General features: G+C 43.1%; 2 protein-coding genes across 6 annotated transcripts in view; one reads left to right on the plus strand and one right to left on the minus strand.

The window, feature by feature from the left end:
• cltca (clathrin, heavy chain a (Hc)) overlaps positions 1-11,839 on the plus strand; it is a 45,487-nt gene extending 33,648 nt beyond the window's left edge. The window contains exons 15-30 of the mRNA XM_061703300.1: positions 65-190; positions 282-424; positions 925-1,159; positions 1,242-1,364; positions 1,425-1,570; positions 1,681-1,864; positions 1,955-2,147; positions 2,784-2,941; positions 3,025-3,297; positions 3,597-3,914; positions 4,647-4,778; positions 5,377-5,487; positions 5,562-5,732; positions 5,830-6,051; positions 9,306-9,381; positions 10,732-11,839. Coding sequence (XP_061559284.1) covers positions 65-190; positions 282-424; positions 925-1,159; positions 1,242-1,364; positions 1,425-1,570; positions 1,681-1,864; positions 1,955-2,147; positions 2,784-2,941; positions 3,025-3,297; positions 3,597-3,914; positions 4,647-4,778; positions 5,377-5,487; positions 5,562-5,732; positions 5,830-6,051; positions 9,306-9,381; positions 10,732-10,847 — 2,727 coding nt within the window. The 3' untranslated portion in view covers positions 10,848-11,839. The remainder of the gene's footprint in view (positions 1-64; positions 191-281; positions 425-924; positions 1,160-1,241; positions 1,365-1,424; positions 1,571-1,680; positions 1,865-1,954; positions 2,148-2,783; positions 2,942-3,024; positions 3,298-3,596; positions 3,915-4,646; positions 4,779-5,376; positions 5,488-5,561; positions 5,733-5,829; positions 6,052-9,305; positions 9,382-10,731) is intronic.
• Positions 11,012-21,882, minus strand: ptrh2 (peptidyl-tRNA hydrolase 2). 5 transcript variants are annotated; one of them, XM_061703311.1, is made up of 3 exons: positions 21,117-21,882; positions 20,522-20,606; positions 11,012-14,808 (listed from the first exon to the last, which is right to left on the minus strand). In XM_061703311.1, exon 3 carries the CDS (start codon positions 14,799-14,801, stop codon positions 14,265-14,267), a length of 537 nt encoding a protein of 178 aa, XP_061559295.1. In that variant the 5' UTR covers positions 14,802-14,808; positions 20,522-20,606; positions 21,117-21,882; the 3' UTR covers positions 11,012-14,264. The 5 variants fall into 5 exon arrangements, with proteins under 5 accessions (XP_061559295.1, XP_061559294.1, XP_061559292.1 ...); XM_061703310.1 differs by having other exon boundaries at positions 20,696-21,882; XM_061703308.1 differs by lacking the exons at positions 20,522-20,606; positions 21,117-21,882 and adding exons at positions 17,285-17,428; positions 18,965-19,045.
• Positions 21,883-22,583: the final 701 nt, after the last annotated feature.

Genomic DNA, 22,583 nt, shown 5'->3' on the forward strand with positions numbered 1-22,583 from the left:
ATGGGTTGGTTGCAGGTGCAATAACGCACCTTTTCTTCCCCCTCTTGCTTTGTGTCATGGACAGGAAGCCAAACTGACCGACCAACTGCCGCTCATCATCGTCTGCGACCGTTTCGACTTTGTCCATGACCTGGTCCTGTACTTGTACCGCAACAACCTGCAGAAGTACATTGAGATCTATGTTCAGAAGGTAAGGCTCAGAAGACAGTTTAGACAGGACATCATTGCAGGTACTTTATGGCCTCGTAATGCAAACTAAAGCTTTTGCGTCTGCATTTTAGGTGAACCCAAGTCGTCTGCCTGTGGTGGTCGGTGGTCTTCTGGATGTGGACTGCTCAGAAGATGTCATTAAGAGTCTGATTCTTGTAGTCAGGGGACAGTTTTCAACTGATGAACTGGTAGCTGAGGTGGAAAAGAGGAACAGGTAAAGCAATGTTTGTGCTCAACCACAACATGAAGAAAAATATTGCGATTCACCTTAATTTGTTGATTCATCATCATAATGGGTTGAAGTGTTAAGTACTGTCTTAATCTTAATTATACTTTCTACCAAGACATTTTGGACAATTATTGCTTCAGTTTTGTGGGACAGGTTTGGGGAAGACGAGGTGACACATGTAAAGACCTCCGTGGATTTCCTACTGAAACAAGGCGTATGCTAAAATCCAGAAAACATTGTATGAACAAAACTTCTAGATGTATGAATCCAAGCACATTTCTTTTGCACTTCCCAATCAGCGTGGACTTGAGCGTCCATGTTGGAGTACCCAACCCCTCCCTGTTCACGCCCCCATTTAGATATGCCCTGCACCTGAGATTCCCCTCTGTGATCGTGAACCGTGAATTGTGAACTAATCCCTTGCAGCGAACATCACACTGTTACTATTGTTTGTGTTCACTGTTTTTTTTTTTTTTTAATAAAAGATTGAAGCTGCTGCTGCCATGGCTGGAGTCTCGCATACACGAGGGCTGCGAGGAACCAGCTACCCACAATGCCCTGGCCAAGATCTACATTGACAGTAACAACAACCCTGAACGCTTCTTGAGGGAAAACCCATTCTATGACAGCCGTGTGGTGGGCAAATACTGTGAGAAGAGAGACCCACACCTGGCCTGTGTGGCCTATGAGAGGGGGCAGTGTGACCAGGAGCTGATCAATGTGAGACTTAATTTCTTGATTTGCTTGGCTCTTTTCCAGCCTTTTTCTGATATTCTTAATAAAAGTATTTCTTTCCACACAGGTCTGCAATGAGAACTCCCTGTTCAAGAGCTTGTCTCGTTACCTGGTGCGGCGCAAAGATCCTGAGCTGTGGGCCAGTGTGCTGCTGGAGACCAACCCTTTCAGACGGCCACTTATTGACCAGGTATTCACATAGAGACTTTCAATGTCTTTTCTATATCTTCAAGCTTTTGATGTCTCTCAGGTGGTGCAGACAGCACTATCAGAGACCCAGGACCCAGAAGAGGTGTCAGTCACAGTCAAGGCCTTCATGACTGCTGACTTGCCCAACGAGCTCATTGAGCTGCTGGAAAAGATTGTGTTGGACAACTCCGTCTTCAGTGAACACAGGTGTTTACTTGCAGCATCTAGTGATCCATATTTCTTTTCACCAAATGTTATCAAGATCAAATGTCAAAAATAATGTGCTGCAAGAATGTGTCTACGACTCTTGCCTGTAGAAATCTGCAGAATCTGTTGATCTTGACGGCGATTAAAGCTGACCGCACACGTGTGATGGAGTACATCAACAGACTTGACAACTACGACGCTCCCGATATTGCCAACATCGCCATCAGCAACGAGCTGTTTGAGGAAGCGTTTGCCATTTTCAAAAAGTTTGACGTGAACACATCGGCCGTTCAGGTGAGTCGTTATTTGCTGGAGGTAGCTCTCTATTGCAAGCATTTAAGTTTTATTTTCTTTTAAACCTTGCTATCCCCTCTTTCTCTCCAGGTGCTCATTGAACACATTAGCAACCTGGACCGGGCCTATGAGTTCGCAGAGCGCTGCAATGAACCGGCTGTGTGGAGCCAGCTGGCCAAGGCTCAACTCCAAAAGGGTCTTGTCAAAGAGGCCATAGACTCCTACATTAAGGCTGACGACCCCTCCGCATACATGGAGGTGGTGCAGGCTGCCGATAAGAGCGGTAAGTAGAACGGTGTGCAGATTTTTCAGCAAACCTCACTTTACTCCAAATCCTATGTAGGTCATTAACAGTAATCCCTGAGCGTGATGCCATCTGGTGGACAGATACATTAAATAATTCTTCAGGTGCTTTGTGAAACAGTCCACAAACTCAGCAAACCGAGAGGGAGGGCATTTTAAGGGATTAAGTACAACCGTTTCAAAAGATTAATCACCATGTGTTGGCCAGTGGCAGGTGCAAGAGACCATTAGTAAATTGGGATTATAGACTTTAAGCGTCTCAGTCAGCCAAACAGTAAGGGCCTGTTGGGTGGAGAATTTTGAGTGGAATCATGTTGGCAACAGAGATCCAGGGAAGAGAAAATGTCTGTTAAATTTGATATTAACAGAACTCCTGTGTGAAATATGCTTTAGCTTCAGTTGGTCAAGTACTTTTGCTATAGATTTAAATTGTGTAACGGGTTTTCGTGAAGACTTTAATCAATCGTCAGGAGGGCAAATATCAGAATATTTTTAATTAAAATAATGTGAACGTGTGTCTTTTACCTTTAGGTTGTGAAAGTCACAAGAATGATCTCTTTTCATCTCACAAAGGGGAATTGTTTCCAAAATGACCATATACTGTGTTGTGTTTTAGGTAACTGGGAGGACTTGGTCAAATTCCTCCAGATGGCACGTAAGAAGGCCCGCGAGTCCTACGTGGAGACGGAGCTGATTTTCGCCTTGGCTAAAACCAATCGCCTAGCCGAACTGGAAGAGTTCATCAACGGACCCAACAATGCTCACATTCAGCAAGTAAGCTGTGCTCATTTTGCCAATGTGCGGCCTGCTCAAAACTCCAAAACGTTCTCATTATATTTTTGTTTATAATCTCATAGGTCGGTGACCGATGCTACGACGAGATGATGTACGAGGCTGCTAAGCTGTTATACAACAACGTCTCCAACTTTGGTCGCCTGGCTTCAACCCTCGTGCACCTCGGGGAGTACCAGGCTGCCGTAGATGGCGCCCGTAAGGCCAACAGCACCCGTACCTGGAAGGAAGTCTGCTTCGCCTGCGTAGATGGTCAGGAATTCCGACTGGCTCAAATGTGCGGCCTCCACATAGTGGTGCACGCTGATGAACTGGAAGAGCTAATTAATTACTACCAAGTAAGCCTGAGTTCTGTTTCTGTAATATGCCAAAACTCATTAACTGAAATGACACTTTTAAATTCTAAAATATCATTTTCCATGAATTTTCAATCAAATAATAAAGCACATATCTTGATTAAGATATCAAATTAGTCATTATTCACTCCTGATTTGATTCATTTCTGTTCAAATTGGTAAAACATCTGAAATCTGAACTGAATTCGGAAGCGTCTGCATTAAAGCCCTTGATGTGGCTGTATCGTCTCTTCTATGACTGGTGGTCGAATAAATTTACACGACAACATCTTCCCCCTCAGGACCGTGGTTACTTTGAGGAGCTGATCACCATGCTTGAGGCAGCTCTGGGCCTGGAGCGTGCACACATGGGCATGTTCACAGAGCTGGCCATCCTTTACTCCAAGTTCAAACCCCAGAAGATGAGGGAGCACCTTGAGCTCTTCTGGTCCCGAGTGAACATCCCCAAGGTCCTGAGAGCAGCGGAACACGCACACCTGTGGGCAGAGCTGGTTTTCCTGTACGACAAGTATGAGGAGTACGACAACGCCATCATCACCATGATGAACCACCCAACAGATGCCTGGAAAGAAGGACAGTTCAAGGACATCATCACTAAGGTATATTAGGGATGGGTTTTTGACTAACGTTACTTGAAGAATTAGTTGCGTTCTTGAGTGTCTTTACATTTTTATTTTGGAAAACACTAAGGAAATTGTATTGGTTTCTCATAGATCATTATTCCAAGAATGTACTTTAAAAAAAGTCATGTTTTGACGACAACTGTTTTGACTGAATCAGCAGTGCCTCTGCTTGGATGTGTACTCCATTTTGACTCAACTGCTTCAAGACACAAGTCCACGCAATTGACAAAGTGCTCAATCAGTTAATCAAGAAATTGATTGTCATCCTTAATCGCTTTCATACGAAGAAATAGATTATTGTGCCGTCCTTAATCGCTCCTATACGATTACGATTGGAGTCGAATTGTAATCCACATACCTTGCATCTTATTGTCATCCTTATTCTCGCTAGCTCGTAGTTTCTTTAACTACTTCTTCTCGTCACTTTAAACCGCATACACTCCTTGAAGTCTCAGCGCCCTTTGCACAATGGTCATTGCACCGGACCATTGCAATATTAGTCATTCGAACTGCTCTATGTGCTAGAGGACTCTGACAAAAAACAATTGTGCAAAAAGATGCAATGTCTTTATGTCCCCAAAGTGTTCTGTAAATTGACTGTCTGTTGTACTAGAGCGGCTCCAACTACCGGAGACAAATTCCTTGTGTGTTTTGGACATACTTGGCAAATAAAGATGATTCTGATTCTCTCTCTGTTAACCTGTTTAGGTGGCCAATGTTGAACTGTACTACAAAGCCATCCAGTTCTATTTGGAGTTCAAGCCCTTGTTATTGAATGATCTGCTTATAGTGCTGTCTCCAAGACTGGACCATTCTCGTGCTGTCAACTTCTTCAGCAAGGTACACTTCTACTTTCTCACAATAACCACGTTTTACTGCTCTTGTGTGGTGTGGTCGAGGTGACCAACACAGCACCGACAATCGTGTACCAGGGCTTGATCAGTGACACCCACCTTGGTGCCGCAGGGCATCCAGAGTGCAGGAAAATACAGAGCGGAAAAGCTAGGCTATCGTTTAACTTGTCTGGTCACTACATCGTGGTTGCAAACTCTGCTTCTTGTCATTTTTACTGTGGTGAATGACTGGGAGACACGTTCTACAAACACTCAACACAACCAGTTGATCTCTTATTTGTGTCTGCAACATAGCGGTCTTCAGGTCACTTTCTAATTGGCTACCCTTACATTTCACGTCAGAATCAGTCAGTGGATTGGGCAACCTCCATGTTGACCACACTCGTGAAGATTTTGAAGTTTGTGGTTGTCTGCCCTGACCATTTTCCGAGCATATCGGCGCGCGCGTGTACACACACAACAGCAAAATCTACACACACCCCACACAACAGGAACCTCACTCAGGATAATCTTTCAAATATGAGGGACTACAGGGGAGGTAAAATGTTCATATTGGGTTGGAGACAGTGATGTTTTTCCCACAGGTGAAACAGCTGCCATTGGTCAAGCCATACTTGCGCTCAGTGCAAAACCACAACAACAAGTCAGTTAATGAAGCACTTAACAACCTCTTCATCACAGAGGAGGACTATCAGGTGAGCAAGCTGCTATGTCATTGACCTTTGATGTCATTTAGATTCATGAATCATATTTTAAATGTCATACTCAGGCTTTAAGGACATCAATCGATGCCTATGACAACTTCGACAACATCTCGCTGGCCCAGCGTTTGGAGAAGCATGAGTTGATTGAGTTCAGAAGAATTGCCGCGTATCTCTTCAAGGGTAACAACCGCTGGAAACAGAGTGTGGAGCTCTGCAAAAAGGACAGGCTTTACAAGGTCCCTTTCCACCATCATGTATCACAGATTCCTGATTTTTCTTTTGCATGTGTGGCTGACTTGTCCGAACTGCGCATATGCTGTGTGCTGCCTGCAGGATGCCATGCAGTACGCATCAGAGTCCAAGGACACGGAGCTGGCTGAGGAGCTGCTGTCCTGGTTCCTACAGGAGAACAAGAAGGAGTGTTTTGCTGCCTGCTTGTTCTCCTGCTATGACTTGCTGCGGCCTGACGTGGTGCTGGAGACCTCCTGGAGGCACAACATCATGGACTTTTCTATGCCATACTTCATTCAGGTCATGCGAGAATACCTCAGTAAGGTAAGTCATTTAGATTGTTTTTATATCAGTGCAGGTCTTAGCAAATATAGATTTAAAAAAAATAAATGGTTTTGAAGCTGTCATTAAATAGTCCTAATCAGCCTGAACTGCATTTATTAAGTACAGTCGACACAGGTTGACTTCAAAGTTGTCGTAATTTCAAATTTTTTACATATGCAATAATGTCAGGTTAAAGAATTATTTCCCTTGCATGTCACCACCATAAAATCTCAATATATTATTATTTTTATTTATTTTTAAAATGGCATGTTGCACAAGAAAACACATTTACTGCTATCCTTACTGTTTTTCATGTGATTGTTTTATATTCAGGGCCTAGAAGTGATTTTCATACAAATATCTTTTGTAATTATGACAGTTCAAGGTTGCGAATGGTGCACAATAAACTAGATTGTCCAACAGTGTAAGGATACGTGGTCACGCGAGATAAGAAGTCATGCTCATTTATTGCTCTATTTACTGTTTTTCATTTGATTGTTTTATTTTTATGGCCCAGAAGTGCCTTCCATACAAATATTTACGTTGACTATGACATATTCCTACTCGTACAAATATGGATTATCACCTCTGCAAGAACTAGGAACTCTTATCAGAAATTGAGGTTGCCCTTTACATCTAACATAAATTAAAATTACTTTTCCTCACTGTAAGACTGTCATGAGTAGTGGAAGGCTTTTGCAGAGCTAGAGTCACCAAATACCCGTTCATAGATATTAGATTAATTAATAAAGCTTGTTGGTGATAATGAGTTGAGTCGGGCACATTCCTATGCCGCAGTAATTTTTTATTTCTGGTTCCATGGATAAGCTCACTGGTACCCTTGTATGATTGCATTACAAAGTCAAAAGAAAAAGCAAAATCCACTTGTGGAGTTAATCCTTTTGAATCTCGCTGAGCAGAATTCTCAAGATTTGTTAGACTTGAATCATGTTTTTCCAGAAAATGTTGGTTGAATTTATAAAAAAAAAAGTACCACTTTATAGGCATTCAACTGCACATTGGTCATAAGTATGAAAACAGTAAGATCATAATTCAAATGGTGTGTTGCAGCGTTGACAACAAGGTGGGTTAGTTGTTTTATTTATTTATTTGAGTTAGACATCAAGGTAATCTAACGTCTTCGGTATTGACATCTTACCTATTCTTTTTTTTTTTTTTTTTTGGTACAGCAAATATGAGGCTGCAGTCCGTACCAATTTTTAGGGAGGTATTTAACTTTGTTTTCTATGCTGCGAATCTTCCCTTGCAGGTTGATGCAATTGAGGAGCAGGTGAATGTTAATGCTGTTTTTGCTGTTTTTAACAAAATGGGTGTGAGAACTGCAGCCCTTATGACGCATGGTTTTAGTTTGTGCATTGGAACGTTCACCATTACAGACAATGTATTCTCTTAAATGCCAGTTTAACACTATTGGGGATGCCATCTGCAGCCTCTTTTAAATGTGAATATTGATTGATTTTGTGTTAATCTCAGCATGGTGCTGCACTGCAGCTCAAATTGTGCCACCAAATAAGTGATTGTGTGATGGATACTTGTACATGACCCGCTGGCGATGACGCACAGAAATGCATCCCTGACATCAGCGCCATTATGTGATGTGGGGTTTAAAAATATAGGATTCTCAACACATTACGCTGGGAGAAGTGAGTGTCAGGCAGACCAGTCTAGTACTTGCAACACAGCACACTGTTGTAACACATGCAGAATATGGCAAAAAGGCATTGCTTGGATGGTAGCATACAGGTGCTGGTCATAGAATTAGAATAGGATGAAAAAGTTTATTTCACTAATTCCATTCAAAAGGGGAAACCGGTATATTCATTCATTACACACAGACTGATATATTTTAATTTTGATGATTATAACTGACAACTAATGAAAATCCCAAATTCAGTATCGCAGAAAATTAGAATATTACTTAAGACCGACACAAAAAAAAAATATATTTCTAGAAATGTAGGCCTACTGAAAGGTATGAGCATGTACAGCACTTAATACTTCGTTGGGGCTGCTTTTGCCTGAATTACTGCAACAATGCGGCGTGGCATGGAGTCGATCAGTCTGTGGCACTGCTCAGGTGTTAGGTTGCTCTGATAGTGGCCTTCAGCTTTTCTGCATTGATGAGTCTGTCATATCGCATCTTCCTCTTCACGTTACCCCATAGATTTAGATGGGGTTGAAGTCAGGCGAGTTTGCTGGCCAATCAAGAACAGGAATACCATGGTCCTTAAACCAGGTACAGGTAGCTTTGGCACTATGTGCAGGTGCCACGTCCTGTTGGAAAATAAAATCTGGATCTCCATAAAGTAGGTCAGAAGCAGGAAGCATGAAGTGCTCTAAAACGTCCTGGTAGACTGCTGCGATGACCTTGGACCTAAGGAAACCCAGTGGACCAACACCAGCACATGTCATGGCACACCAAACCATCACTGACTGGAAATGAAAATGTACCTGACTTGAGTGGGTTTCCTCTCCATAAACATGCGGTCCTCGCCTTTGGTTTATGACCCATACCAATGTTTCTAGGCAACGAATGGAGCACCATGAAGAAGGTCATGCAGCGCTATAAAAATGTTGTCACATGAAACAAAGCATGCTTTGTTACTGCTGTACTTACTAATTTTCATTTGATTGTTTTATATTTATGGCTTAGAAGTGTTCTTCGTTCAAATGTTTAATGTAATTGACTTCGTTAGGTTAGAGATAGACTACAGCGTTCCAACTTATTCCTCGTACAAATGCGGGTCATGTCGCCGCTGTTCTCCCCGTAAAATCGATGACTCACTGTAAGCGCTGTATATGGCACGCAGGCTTGATGTGGCGCCTCCAAACGTTTGATGGTTGACTGGCATGCGCATGTGTGACGGAATGCTCGTCTATTGCGACACGGGCTGGTTTCTTTTGAGCCTGAGAAAAACCATACCCCCTTCACTCACCCTTCACCCCAGTGACTCACGGCATGGGACAGCGCCTGTTATTGAAACAAACTGAATAGCAAAGGCGTAATCAGTTTCCACTTGAAGATGAACTGAAGTTCATGGAGAAGAAATGTCACTTTTTGGCTAAATTTGCGGTGAAACCATACCATTCTGGATAACCATTTTCGACATTTTGGTCGGTTACATACTAAACTCTCATGTTAGGTTTTGGTGTTTTTAACAAGTTTGTGTAGTTTGAATGTGGCACTCAGCATATATATATATATATATATATATTTTATTTTTCTTTGTAAGGTTGACAAGCTTGAAACCTCCGAGTCGCTAAGGAAAGAAGAGGAGCAAGCAACAGAGACGCAACCCATCGTCTATGGTAAGTCTTAATCCTCAATTCTCATTTGGACAAAACAAAAATTTCCTCAGTGTCCTACATCCACATTGTATGAACAAAAGGATTTTTTTTTCATGATTCCGACAAATGATGCATTGTCCTCCTTCGAAATTCCACATTTTTCCAAAATATTTCCCCCTGGATTTTAAAGACTTGTGCAGTTTTTCTATGTATTTATTTTACAATCTAAAACTACTCCCAGGTGTCTTCTCATTTATGTGACGTGCTTCAGTCAAAATACCAGGCACTCCAGAGACAAAATGATGGACACCACAGGGAAAAAAAATAAATAATAAATCACCATGGAAATGTCTTGTCCTCTAGATAGCCGTCGCCTGCTAACCCGCTTGTTTTGTCTGCACCGTAATAGCTGTCGTCAAAAGCTTGGCTGCTGCTCTTCATATCTGGGAACAATTTGGGTTCAGCGCAACGCCCTCTGGTGGACTATTTTCCTGAATGTTCATTCCCATGCAAGGGATGCATGGAAGTATAAGCGTAGTGACCTTTACACCTTAAAGGAGCGTTATGTTTATAGTTTTCCAAAATACAGTGAATCCCTTTTTATCTCTGGGAATACATTAGACATACTCTCATACGTTATAGACCGACTCAACTGCTGAAAATCCATAATAGAGAGCTCATCTTAGTTTTACCCCTCCCACAGGCTTCAACACATTGAAACTTATTAAAACACTTTTTTAAAGTATCCTTTGATGGTATTAGTAATAACATGAGTTGTACTTTTTAATTAATTCGTTCGCACTCTGCTCCGCACAGTTAGCCAAATAAGAGGCAATTTACATTTGTTATACATTTACACAAATGTCTGAAAATGTTTTTACTTTGTCATTATGGGATTTTTTTCTTAAAGAAAACTGGAAAACATTCTAGAGGCACTGTATATTTCAACCAAAAATGTTTAACCAAAGTATATTTCATCGAATGAAAGTAAAATGGCTTAATGCTAACATAATAGGAAACGCCATAGACGGACTAACGGAAATTAGCACGGATGTTACGGTAATTATGAACTTAAAACTACTATTACTTTCACACACATGGAGCAGCAACACAAACAGAGCATACAATCTTTCTGGGAAACTGCAAAATTTGGTACTCCAGCCCGTTTACTGCAAAAACCCATAAAATGCAATTTCTTCAAAATCTTTGAATATAGTGGGGGTGCAAAAGATGAACTGCAAGCTAGTGGGGAACACTGTCCCTTCTCAAACGGTCACACCTTTATATGTACTTTGAGTACAAATGAGGTAAAGGCGGGAGACATTTTCCCACCCTGCTTATTATGAGCCCTCTCTGATGTGTACTTTGCAGGCACACCCCAGCTGATGCTGACAGCGGGCCCCAGCGTACCCGTGGCCCCCCAGCAAGCGTACGGCTACGGCTACCAGGCGCCGGCCGCCGCGCCAGGGTTCAGCTACGGCATGTAAAGATTCCCCCTTGCCCTTCTGTCCACGTTGACGGCTACTATCCATCCGTGGCCCACAGTCATGACTTCACAAGACCGTCTTTATCACTCGCCCTGCCCTCAACACGGAGTAAACTAGGGATCATACAAAGAAACCCCACCCCTTTTTCTACTTTTCGCCCTCACAAGCTTTCATGGACTGTTTTATTATTTTTTGTCAAAGATTTAATCACAAAAGAATCAATTTTCTCACATTCCTTAATGACTAGATTAATTTCTTCTATTTTATTTGAATGGTAATGTGGTTTATGTAAAATAGGGTGGGCCGGGGAAGAGCTAGTTCTCTTCAGTTGTGAAGCTTCTGATTTGCACTCAGTAGTGAGAAGAAATTCATGTCGACCCTTTTTCCTATTCGTGAATGTGTGAGCAGCTTCCTGACTAAAATGCATTTAATATTGTATCACAAAACCCGCTTGTGCACCTTCCCTTTTGATCAAGTGTCCACCGCAGTCCAGAAACACTACATTGTCCCAGTCACGTCCCCACAAAACACTTTTTCAGGGCCGATTGTCAAAGGAGAGCATTTAAAGAGAAGGTCGACTCTTTCCACTCTATGCAGGACTTTGTACATCTCCAGACGACACGCCATTGTGCTTTAAATGCGATCATAACGTGGGACCAGTCCAACTCGGGAGGGAAGCAGACCTATATTGCGCCCTCTGTATGCTGCAGGTTGTTTCTGCACCTTTTAGTGTGGGTCACTGCGGAGATCCTCTTGTTGGTTCAGAATCGTCACGGGACTTGTGGTAATTTGAAGTATATATATATAGATATATCCAAAATTTGCATCTATACAGAAAATCATGAATTCCTTTTTGAATTTATAATCCTGCCTAAGTTATCCACGATTGAAATTGTGCACTTACGATACTTGATTGTGCATAATCAGGATCATAATAAATGAAACGGCGGTTTTGTTTTCCACTAAAAATAAAGGCTTCTGGTTTGTCAGTGGTTTTTTGGTATTTTTTGTCTTAAATGCGGAACGGAGAGGGACCCCCTGTATACGGAAAGGGTCAACCATTTCCCAGCTTTTATTTATTACAATTTTGACTACATGCCACCAAACAATGTCATGAAAAGTGGCTACACAGGTTATTTTCAGACCAAAGTACAGAATCAATGAACTAGAAAAGTAATGCTCGTACGTTTCACACCAAGTACCACCATAATGGCCAACATTAAAATACATTCAAACTTATTTATAGAGGCTGAGGTTTTAGTCCTAAAAAGCACATTTACTGTACTCAAATACAACTGGTGTACTTGAGAAATGAAAAAAAAACAAAACTTTCATAGCGAGAAGCCTGCTTCTATTTTTTGATTGTATTTCGTGTCAAGTTTAATTGTATTTAATTCAGTGATTCTTTCGTGTACCGCTAATTGTACTCGTAACACATTTTGAGAATCACCGAACTCGAGAACTATAAAACTCCGTTCACAATGAAGTTTCATTCCTACGTGTCAGTGTAACCTGACTTTGTACACGTCAGCAGCTCACTTTATGGTAATACTATTACGTAATTGGCCTGAAGTTACTGTTATAGGTTCAGGAATTTTGTTGTTATGGGCCTGTTTCATTTAAGGGCAAATTTATTATGTTATGGGCCGTTATGGTACGAGTTTCTACAACACTTCCAGGCCATATATATATATATATATATATATATATATATATATATATATATATAGGCACGGGGAGAACATGCAAACTCCACACAGGCGGGGCCGGGAATTGAACCCCAGACCTTAGAACTGTGCGGCAGATATGCCAACCAGTCGTCCGATGTGCTGCCTAAATATCAAACAAATGGAAAAACTTCAAGTATAGTGGTGAACCCTGATCAGTATATTTTTGAAAAACTAATAAAAAAAAAAAAGATGCTCCCCTGTAGTCTCTGGTGCATAAAGCATGCGAGAGCATCTTGGTGACTATCATCTAAACACATTCACTGCAACGGATGGCTTTCAAGGTCAAATATCCTTATGAACTGGGAAGGCTGGCAGTCAATGAGTTTTAACAAATGTAAGCAATTAGGAAAGCAGTGGTCCGCGCGCCTGCCTCACAGTGCTGAGGTTCAGGGTTTGAATCTTGGCTCAGGCCTGCCTTTGTAGATTTCATGTTCTCCCCGTGCTTGGGTGTCCAGAAAAATTCCGAGATTCTAAATAAGTTAACCAACGAATGACCAATTGGTTGTCAAGTTACTCTCGAATCAGTCAATGAAATGTAGTCAAATTCCCATCCCTAATTTAGGATCAAGAAACTTACATGGAATACAAAGCTTTTATTTCTAACACCCAAATGAATATTCCTGCAGCAGTAATAATCTAAACACTAAATACACAAAATGATTATATTTGAATCTATAAATCTATATTTGAATAGTTTTAGGCCATTTTTTTTCCCCACTTAAGTCTTTGGTTGAATGCAAAACAGGCCAAACAAGTGCATGACAATAAATTTGAAAATGATTGAAAAATATATTTCACTACTAATTAAAAAGTAAAACTTGTTAGAAATTCCCTACTTAGATCTATTTTTTGGATTAAATCTAATATCTACCCCCAAATCCACCATTTTCAGAAATTGGGATGTTACAATGTTTAATATACTGTAGGAATTGGCATTCTGAAAAGTGTTCACCCAAGTGTTTAACGAATCTGTACAATCTGAGCTTCGCTTTGTGGACCACTGAAATACAACATTCTGCCTTTAAAAGGTAATGCTCCAAAACTGTGAAGAGTATTCATGGTTATAGTTGGGAGGGGGGCAGCAGCATGCGGTCAAGAGGTACTGGGTTCAAATCGTGACCCCGACTTTCATATGTGGGGTTCGCATGTTCTCTCCCGACTTCCTCTGACATTCTCAAAAGTCATGTTAGGTTTGTTGAAAACTACATTGTCTATTGGTGTGTGAATGGTACTAAAAATAATGTCTGTCCATCTATGTCTACGCGCAGGAGGCGGGGTACACCCTGAACCGGTCGCCAGCCAATTGCAGGGCACGTAGAAACAAACAACCATTCGCACTCGTATTCACACCTGCGGGCAATTTGGAGTCTTCAGTTAACCTAGCGTTCACGTTTTGGGGATGTGGGAGGAAACCCACGTAGGCACGGGGGAGAACACGCAAACTCCACAGAGGCGAGGCAGGATTTGAACCCGGGCCCTCAGAACTGTAAGGCGGATGTGCTAACCAGCGGGCGAGCGTGCCGACCTGCGCATTTGAGATATTTATCTCATGGTTAATGTTATTGCACGTAACCTGTACAGGTAATTCCAGAATGTAATTGCATTTCCTTTGTATTAAACATTGACATTCCAAGTTGCTACAGTATAGAAGCTGTATATGGGACATTCATCTGAAGAAGAGGGAGCTTTAATAAAGCTTCAAGCCTCCACTGATGCTGTCGAGGAGCTCAGTCGGACCGGGACCGATGCTGAGCACTGTGCGGGAGCCGGCGGCGACTTGTGTCCTGCCCGCATCCTGGATCAGGCTCACGGGCAGCCTCATCTCCTTGGCGACCTCCATGAGCTGAACCAGGGTGTCCTCGTCCGGGGCCTTGACCACCACTTTGGACTGGCCGTAGGACTCCCACATTTTGAGGAGGTCCGGGTTTCTGCGCTGCACCTGTTTGAAAGCCGCCACGGCCGCGTGGGAGCACTGCACCGCCACCTTGCCCTTGGTCATCTTCAGGTCGCTGCGGATCACCAGGACCATCTTGTACTCCCCTCCGTCTTCTACATGCGTCACTTCGCTCGAGCCCAACGCCACGGCCGTCATCAGACCTTTGGGGGACGGACCCAAGTAAGCACGCAGCTGCCAACCCAGGAAGAGCCCGCAGCCCAGTCCGGCGGCGGCGCCCACGCCCAACGGACTCTTGAGCATGTCCAGTGGACCCTTGAGCACGTCCATGTTAAACCTGGGGCAAATCAAATACATCAAAATGGTCATCTTGGCACTTGCAATTGGGGTTGCAAAAATCTTTCTAGCTGCCTCCTGGGATTTAACCCAACATTTACACGATTGAAGTTGGCTCATTTTAGGGATCTTAAATCCACTTGGAAGCGTATTTCAACATCATCCCGATTCAAATAACCCGATTTCATGCAAGTACAGATGAATATGAAGAGGTGATTGCCTTAAAGAGGTGAGCAAAACCGTAAAGGCTTGACCTGAGGGAAAATGCATTATCGTTTGCATTTTTTTGGGGGGGGGGGGGGGGGGGGGGGGGGGATAAATTGAACCTCTGGAGTACATTTATTTTTTGTATGGGTAGGGTCGGTTGAATGATGAGTAAAATGGCAAAAACCCGATTGTTCAATAAATTCCCGGAAACATGCTTCGATTTTTGCCGATTTCCCCTGGAATTTGAGCGCAAACGTTTGCGACCCTTACTCACAGTTGACTCCAGTACATCTTGCGTTCGTCGGCTGAATGTCACGCCTATATTGTCATTGTCGAGATGTAATTTGGAGGGTTTTTTTTCTTCTCGTCCCGTCCGTGAGACCGCGGCGGCACGACTTCATTTACGGTCGTCGGCTCCCGAACGTATCGCCCCGTGAGCGCCTCCCAACATTTCGTCAGCCGCGCGTTTCTCTCCATGACAATGGCGCTGACGTTCGCCTCGCTCCTTTGGCTAAATGCAACAACGCTTTGGTCACAACATTTAGTCGAAAGGTTTTGCAAATCCGCCCCGTGAGCCTCTTCCGCTTTCTTTTGGAGTCCTAGAGAAGTGCGTGACCGCCACCTAGCGCACTGGCGAGGTCATCGCATTTGTAGTCAGTTGGTGCCCTGAATTGTAGTTCCTGGCACAAGTCGAACGACTGTAATGTTTTTGCTTTTTCCCCCCCTTCTTCTCCAGTTCCACTTTCGGTCTCCTCGTCAACAAATAAACCCTAAAAGTAAATTACTGTGCTGCACTAGTAGCACTGCTAGGCCCAACTAGTAGGCATTTGTCATGCACTATCGTAGCTTCCCATTTCTTCAATATCCAGTTTATGGTCCACGTACTCGTATGCGCTTTGTTCTCACTAGTAATACGTACGCAGTTCATCGTGCTAGTACAGCGACTAGGGTGCGCTCGTAGAACCACCGTGTGTCACTAGTACACGATACTAGTGACACACGGTGGTTCGACTACTATTCTACTACTTGTGCCGCTTTGGACCTTCTATGATGCAATTCGACCTTACTAGTAAACTACTGTGCTGTAACTCGTCATACTACAAGGCCCAACCCGTAGGCATATGTCACACACTAGTAGCCTCATAAATGCTCAAACGGCGAGATGTCAAGCGTAGCTGCCAAGTTGTCCTACGAGTGAGGAGCGTACTACTACTACGAGGACCCAAAAGCTTGGGATGAATGATTTGGAATAAATGCTTCAAGGGCTTGCCAAAAGGTTGTTCTGTTTTCCTGCAATCATGTAAAAACAACCGGAACAGTTCAGTTGCGATCAATTTAATGTTCTTAGAATGTACAAATGAAACGGAATTATGTGCATCGAACCAGCGTGGAGCAAAAAGCAATTATGTTGCAGTGGTACATATCAAATCTGCACAGTCAAGTGCAGAGGTTGTAAACTTCCATTCAAAAACGAGGGCCTGACCGATTCATCGGCTGGAATTTGCCTTGCTGATTTGTGTCTTTTTTCGCATGAACACATTACAACAGAAGACGGATTCGCATTCGAAAAATCGAGAAAAATCTGCAAAAAAAAAAAAAAAAAAAGGTGTTGATTATTTTTCATGTTTAGTTTTTTTTTTTTTAACACATTACAACATAAGACAAAGATAACGACAATCAAACAAACAATACCAAGTTCCCGGGTAAGTTTCAGCATTTAGTATATATTTTTCAAATTCATTGACCGATTAATCGGTTATCTGAATCGGCCTATAAAAAAACTCCGTATCGGTCGGGCCCTATCAAAAACTTTTAGTGTTGAGTACTATTGCGAGATGTATTGCAGGGTATATATACACTGTCGACATATAGCTAGGGACAAATGTACATTATGATTGAGGTAGAAATTATGGACAAATACACAATATGGTATAATCACAAATGATTGACAAATGTACAGTATGAAACAGACGATGAGCCAAAGGTCGAGGAAAATACAAAGCAAAATAGCACGGACCAGGCCAACCGCAAGTGCGTGAGCGAGGTTGAAGTGCGGTAGCGTGCCGCCGTGCAATTAACCACGCAGGAGTGTGAGCGGTCCACGGTTGGAGTGAGGCGTACACATGCGCACCTCTGCTCATACGCGGCTGTTCTCGCCACCCTCTGCAGCGACTTTCTGTCAGGTTTAGATTCGATTCCCCCCCCCCCCCCTTCCATGAATGTGTCTTGAATTGTTTTTGTGAAATGTGTTTTTGTTATGTGACACCCACCGAGGCCTGACGAGTCTCCCGACTGCTCCAGGGCGAGTGATCTGCCTGTTTGTAGAACAGCTCTCTGGTGACTTGTGCCAGCCCGAACGATGAACATTTGATCTTCTTTTATGTTTTCTCGCAGCCTGCTCTGTCCCCGCACCCCTGCCAACGGCAACAAATTGTTTTGCTTTGAATTTGCGCCACATCTCCACCACCCCATTGCAACACCCTGAACTCTATAAAGTTCAGGTACAGCGCACAGTTCTGATTTGCTAGTTCCCCTGTATTGCCACCGTGGCTCCCGAACAAGTTGATGCTCTCTCTCTCTCTCTCTCTCTCTCTCCCTCTCTCCCTCTCCCTCTGTAGCTGTCTTTTTCTCAGAGAGTTACTCAACAGGTCCGAGTTGTTTTGGTAGAAAGCAGTTGCGCAATCAAGAACTGGAGCCGTGCTCTTATGTCTCACACGCACGTTGACATGGATCTGTTTTCAATGCACGGACAGTGATTAACAATGGATGAAGCGCATTCAAATATACTCGTTGTTGATGTGTGTTTTTGGAGCGCACGAATCCACTTGTGGGAAATGAATGAGTTGACAGTTCAAGCGGAGGCCCGTTTTCAGTGCCAGGAGCCTGCTTCCAAGGCATAGCGTTGCAATAACACGCAATTCTAATGGGAGCATTTTGCCCGCTCGGGATAACGCTACTCATTTATCATGATTACGAAAGTTTTTGGCATTGGAGGAACCTGTGGCCCGTGGGCCATATGCGGCTTGCGAAAGCTTTTGTCCCGGCTCACATGCAATTGTAAAAAGAAAAAAAAAAAGAAAAACAAGAAGCGTCACGAGCAGAGTTATTGCAGCTACATATTTCTGCCATCTGTGGAGTTATTCAGAGTGGGTACTTAATTGCACACAAGATGTTTGACCTTGTGGAGTTATTAAAGTTCTGTATTTATGACGCGACCTCAGTGCAGTACACAGAGCTTGCCCACGCCTCCAAAATGTTTTTGATTTTGCAGCCCTTTATTACAACCAATAATGACTATTGATCATTCACACACGTACTATAAAGTCTGTAGCACTGTTACACCGCTACAGCAACGTGCAAAAATTATTTGTAGTACAAGAACAACGGTAACCACTGACAGTAGGTACTGACAAATAAGTTCCAATGTACCCAAAGAGATTATTGCATAAAAATAAGTCAAGCGGCTACTTCAATCATGATCTTACCCGAAACAAGGTGACAAAAATGGTTTAAACAAGAAATATAAAGTCGAGTAGTCGGGCCTTTGAATTGTGTCAAAATGTGCAAAAGCTTTCGTAAAAATGCACCAATAAAAATAAGCTATACACGAATCCAAACATGCCCTGCGATTGGCCGAAGATGGCTGGGATAGGCTCCGGCACGCCCGACACTCGCGTGAGGAGAAGCGGTACGGCTCGTGGATGGATGGATAATGCAAGCGTTTAACTTTGTAGCAATGTTCTTGTTCAATACTCCCTGCTCTGTTGGACGCTAATTGCTCGTGAACATCACCTCGTGGTTGCGGGGCCCGAAGCGGGCGCTTAGTCCGCTTTTGCCTCGGGTGCACGCGAGCACTTTTCACAAGCGACTTCAAGTCATGAAACCATTGCTGGGGGCATTCACACACAATAATAAGTGTTAGCAAATACAGACAAATTGCAGAAACGTACTTCGACTTTGACTTTCGAAGGGGCACGAGGTACATTGAGAGCTGTGAGAGGCAGCACAGGGTCGCAGGGTATCCAGACTGAAGGAAAATACAAATCATAGTGGAAGAACTATAAGGGGCTCAACTAGCGCTCAGCTTATCAGCCAACTGCGTTGCACATCCAAACTTTTTATTGCCAATTGCGATGAAGACACAAAGAATTTATTCGTGTCCGTCAACAGTGCGAGTTTTCGGCCAGTTCTTAATTGGGTATAGTTCTGGTTCTCGTCACAGTCACGGAGCAGCCTGCGAATGTACGCACCCTGCTTTGGTGTTGCCCATGTGTCTGTCCAACGTGCAGTTCGAGGTTGTGTTTGCAACGGGGCAAAATGTGTCGGGGAAAGTTTCTTTTGAAATGGCCACAATGACAGCCTCTGATCCCATTTGTGCTTTTTTTAATTTATTTATTTAACCCAAAAAAATGTGAACCGGCCGGATCCGCATGCGCACGGGACCGACACTTCCACCAGATGGTAAGCTGCATAGCTTCATGTCAGAGTCCCCACCTCGCTGCCCACTGATACATTCCTGAGAGACCTGTAGCGAGCAGCTCTGTACACATGCACGCACGTGTTTCTCCAGAGGAAAGCAACTTGTTGGAGGCCCATATTGCATTTGTTTTTCTTTGGATTTTAATCTCCAACGACAGTTCACCACAGCACTTGTGATTTATTGACACTCCCAGTTGATGTTTACTGGCAAACCTAACATAAAGCAAGAATTAAACGTGTATTTAAAACAACTACATCGCTTTGCCTAAAAAAAAAAAAAAAACATCAGTTTAGCTTAATGCTAACAGAAACTTGCAAAATGCCATAGACAGGCTAAGGAATAGCATTGGCATCATGATGTTATAACCCTTCAGGGATCAAAAATCACAAACCGTGGAGCAACACATGTAGACGGACAATATAACAATACTCACAGCCAGGCATTTATTCTACATTTAATAATTACTGCAGCTTACTGAGTCAACTGTGAAACCCGCCTTTGTGTGTCTCTCTCCCGATTATACTGCCCCCAGGTGGCCACGCCAGAAGGAGACGCACAAAGTTCACTGAATTGAAGCAGCAAATGTGGCCAAAACTCTTTTCCTTGTTGAAATTCTATGACTTATGTCGTCACTGTATGTTTTTATAAAGTACAATATTAAAGAGTGACATCTTTCTCATTAAAAAAACACATTCCAAAAATGTGCGTGTCGTGGGTAGGCCGGAACAGATCAATGGTATTGCCATTGATTTCAATGGGGAGAGACGATTTGAGCGTTTTGAGTTCTGAGCATGCTACAAAACAAATTGAAGTGTATCACAAGACACCATTGTCTTTGAATAACAACACATGCAGTTGGTTGTAAGGTATACTGGAGCATTGTTATCATTTTAGCTGTGTAGACCTTCATCTTAAATTCAAGCTGATTCACACAAATGAAAAAAAAAACCCAAAAACAATTCTAAACAGTCACGAGGTATTTTAATAACTAAGCTAACACCAATCGACTCAATGCAGCTCTGCTTACCTTACAATGGCTTTGTCATAACAGCGGAGGCAGGGCACCCGTGGCAGACCATTGCTTGAGAGTAGCTCTGGATCTTCGCCCCAGCCTACCAGATCATATCACAGCCCAATAATATAAAAAAAAAAAAAAAAAAAAAAAAAAAAAAAGCCCGTTATGATGTGAATGATTACTTACGCAACTGGGGAAGACGTGCAGAACGGATAGCTCGCAGAAATATTTTCAGAAATAGTTAGATACTATATACAGTACACTGTATGACTTGGTTGTTTTTGCACTTAATGGGAGGGCAGGCGGGCACTCCGCAGACCCAACTGCTTGTATACGCTACAAGCAATTTCAAAAGTACATTTTCCGTGTCCTCTTTAAATGAGAGCCGATAGTTGCCACTTTTCGTCACATCGTCATTGTTTTGTCGCAGATACGTTGTGGTGGCGTCGCGGTGGCGCAATGTCTATCACGATTCAAGATCTGTGACGCACATTTGTTTTGGCAGGCAATAAATAATAGAGATGTTAATCCCCATGTTTTACTGTTCAAAAGTGTTGTTTTTGTTGGCCTTTCACAAGCGCATCCACACAGTCGAACAAAGACGCACGTCACGGGCAGACAAGACGGCCTCGACGCTCTTCATCTCCGGGACCTTCTCCCTCGTTGTTTAGTCTTCCTTCAGAAGCCTCGTGAACTATTTTACTCTGCACAGAAGAGGAATCCGAGGATGTGCTTATCGGCTTCCTGTCATTACCCTTCATCCCGCATGCCGATAGGACTCGCAATTTTCCATTCCACAGATACTGTTGGAGGTTAGCAGACTACGAAGAAATTCCCCGGGCTGCACAAGGATTTGACAACGTTGTGCCATAGACACACCACACGCCCCCCCGGGAAGGTCAGTGCGTGCGCTCAGGGAGGCCTCGAAGTGTGTGACGACAATGTGTTTATTTTGTAAACGACAAGAGGATGTGGTGAGCCGCAAGCGCCACGAGCGGCGTGCTCTCTTAGAGGAACTGCCCTTCAACAACATTTACAAGCACGTGGCTCGACGCGTGGTTCTCAGGGACACGTGAGAACATGTTGCAGGTTATTCGAGTGCATTCGAGGCATATATTGTCATTCACGTTTACAAAACACACGGGCGGCTCAAGGTGACACGCTGTTCTGATTTGAGGCGCCGCACTTGTTTTGCTTGAGATGTGAATGAGGACAATGGCTGTGGAACAAAGTCGGACTGCGCGGTGTTACTTTTTGACTTTCTCGCGGAAATCGTCGCATCCGCTTATCTGTTGGAGATGAAACTTTCTTTGAACAGTTTCTTGACATTTTGGTTTTGTCCATGACTTGAAGTAAGAACTGGACCGAGTTTGTTTTTGTGCTTTTACAAAACAATTGCGAGAAAGGCATGCTGCTGGACAGCCACAACTTCTTCCACAGGACAACGTCTGGATTTTCCTCTGCATTGGTTGGCCCGTCCGTTTTATTGCCCTTCAACAACAACAAAACTAAACATAGTAATAGAAAAATAAAATACAAATTTTTTTTGGGGTATAGTGCTGTTAGAAAAACAAAACCAATTTCCATCCAAAATGTTCTGGACAAAGGAGCAAAAATATCAAAGCAAAGCAAAAGCAAATGTATTCATATAGCGCATTTCATACACAAGGTAACTCAATGTGCGTTTCGTGATTAAAAGCATTTCAAAACAAAGTGATCAAAAATAAAACAGGCGTACAGTGCAAGAAATATCATTTCAAAGCGGAAGTGCTCGAGAAAGCATGGCGGGGGGAAGAAGAGTTTTGAACCTGGACTTCCAAACGTGCACACTTGGGGCTGACGTCACTTCTGCTGGCAACTTCTTCCATTTGCGTTGCGTGCAGCATAATAGCTAAATGCTGCTTCACCATGTTTGCGTTGGACTCTGCGGGCCACTATTTGACCCGAGTCTGTCGATGTCAGCCACTCCCATTTGTGTACCTTTTCTTCATGGACATTGAGGTTGTCTGAAATTTTGGAAGTATCTGAAATTCAAAGAATACACAAAACTGGTCAGACATCCCCATATCCTTCA

Source organism: Phycodurus eques, chromosome 17 (genome assembly GCF_024500275.1).
Source record: "Phycodurus eques isolate BA_2022a chromosome 17, UOR_Pequ_1.1, whole genome shotgun sequence".
Classification (NCBI taxonomy): domain Eukaryota; kingdom Metazoa; phylum Chordata; class Actinopteri; order Syngnathiformes; family Syngnathidae; genus Phycodurus; species Phycodurus eques.

Bases quoted from the DNA above. Each gene is read 5' to 3' on its own strand.
- ptrh2 (XM_061703307.1), bottom strand. From the start codon at position 17,472: ATGTGGCGCAAATTCAAAGCAAAACAATTTGTTGCCGTTGGCAGGGGT. The intron at 14,809-17,284 runs GTGGGTGTCACA...GATTTGCCCCAG, and splicing joins GGGAGACTCGTCAGGCCTCG to GTTTAACATGGACGTGCTCA.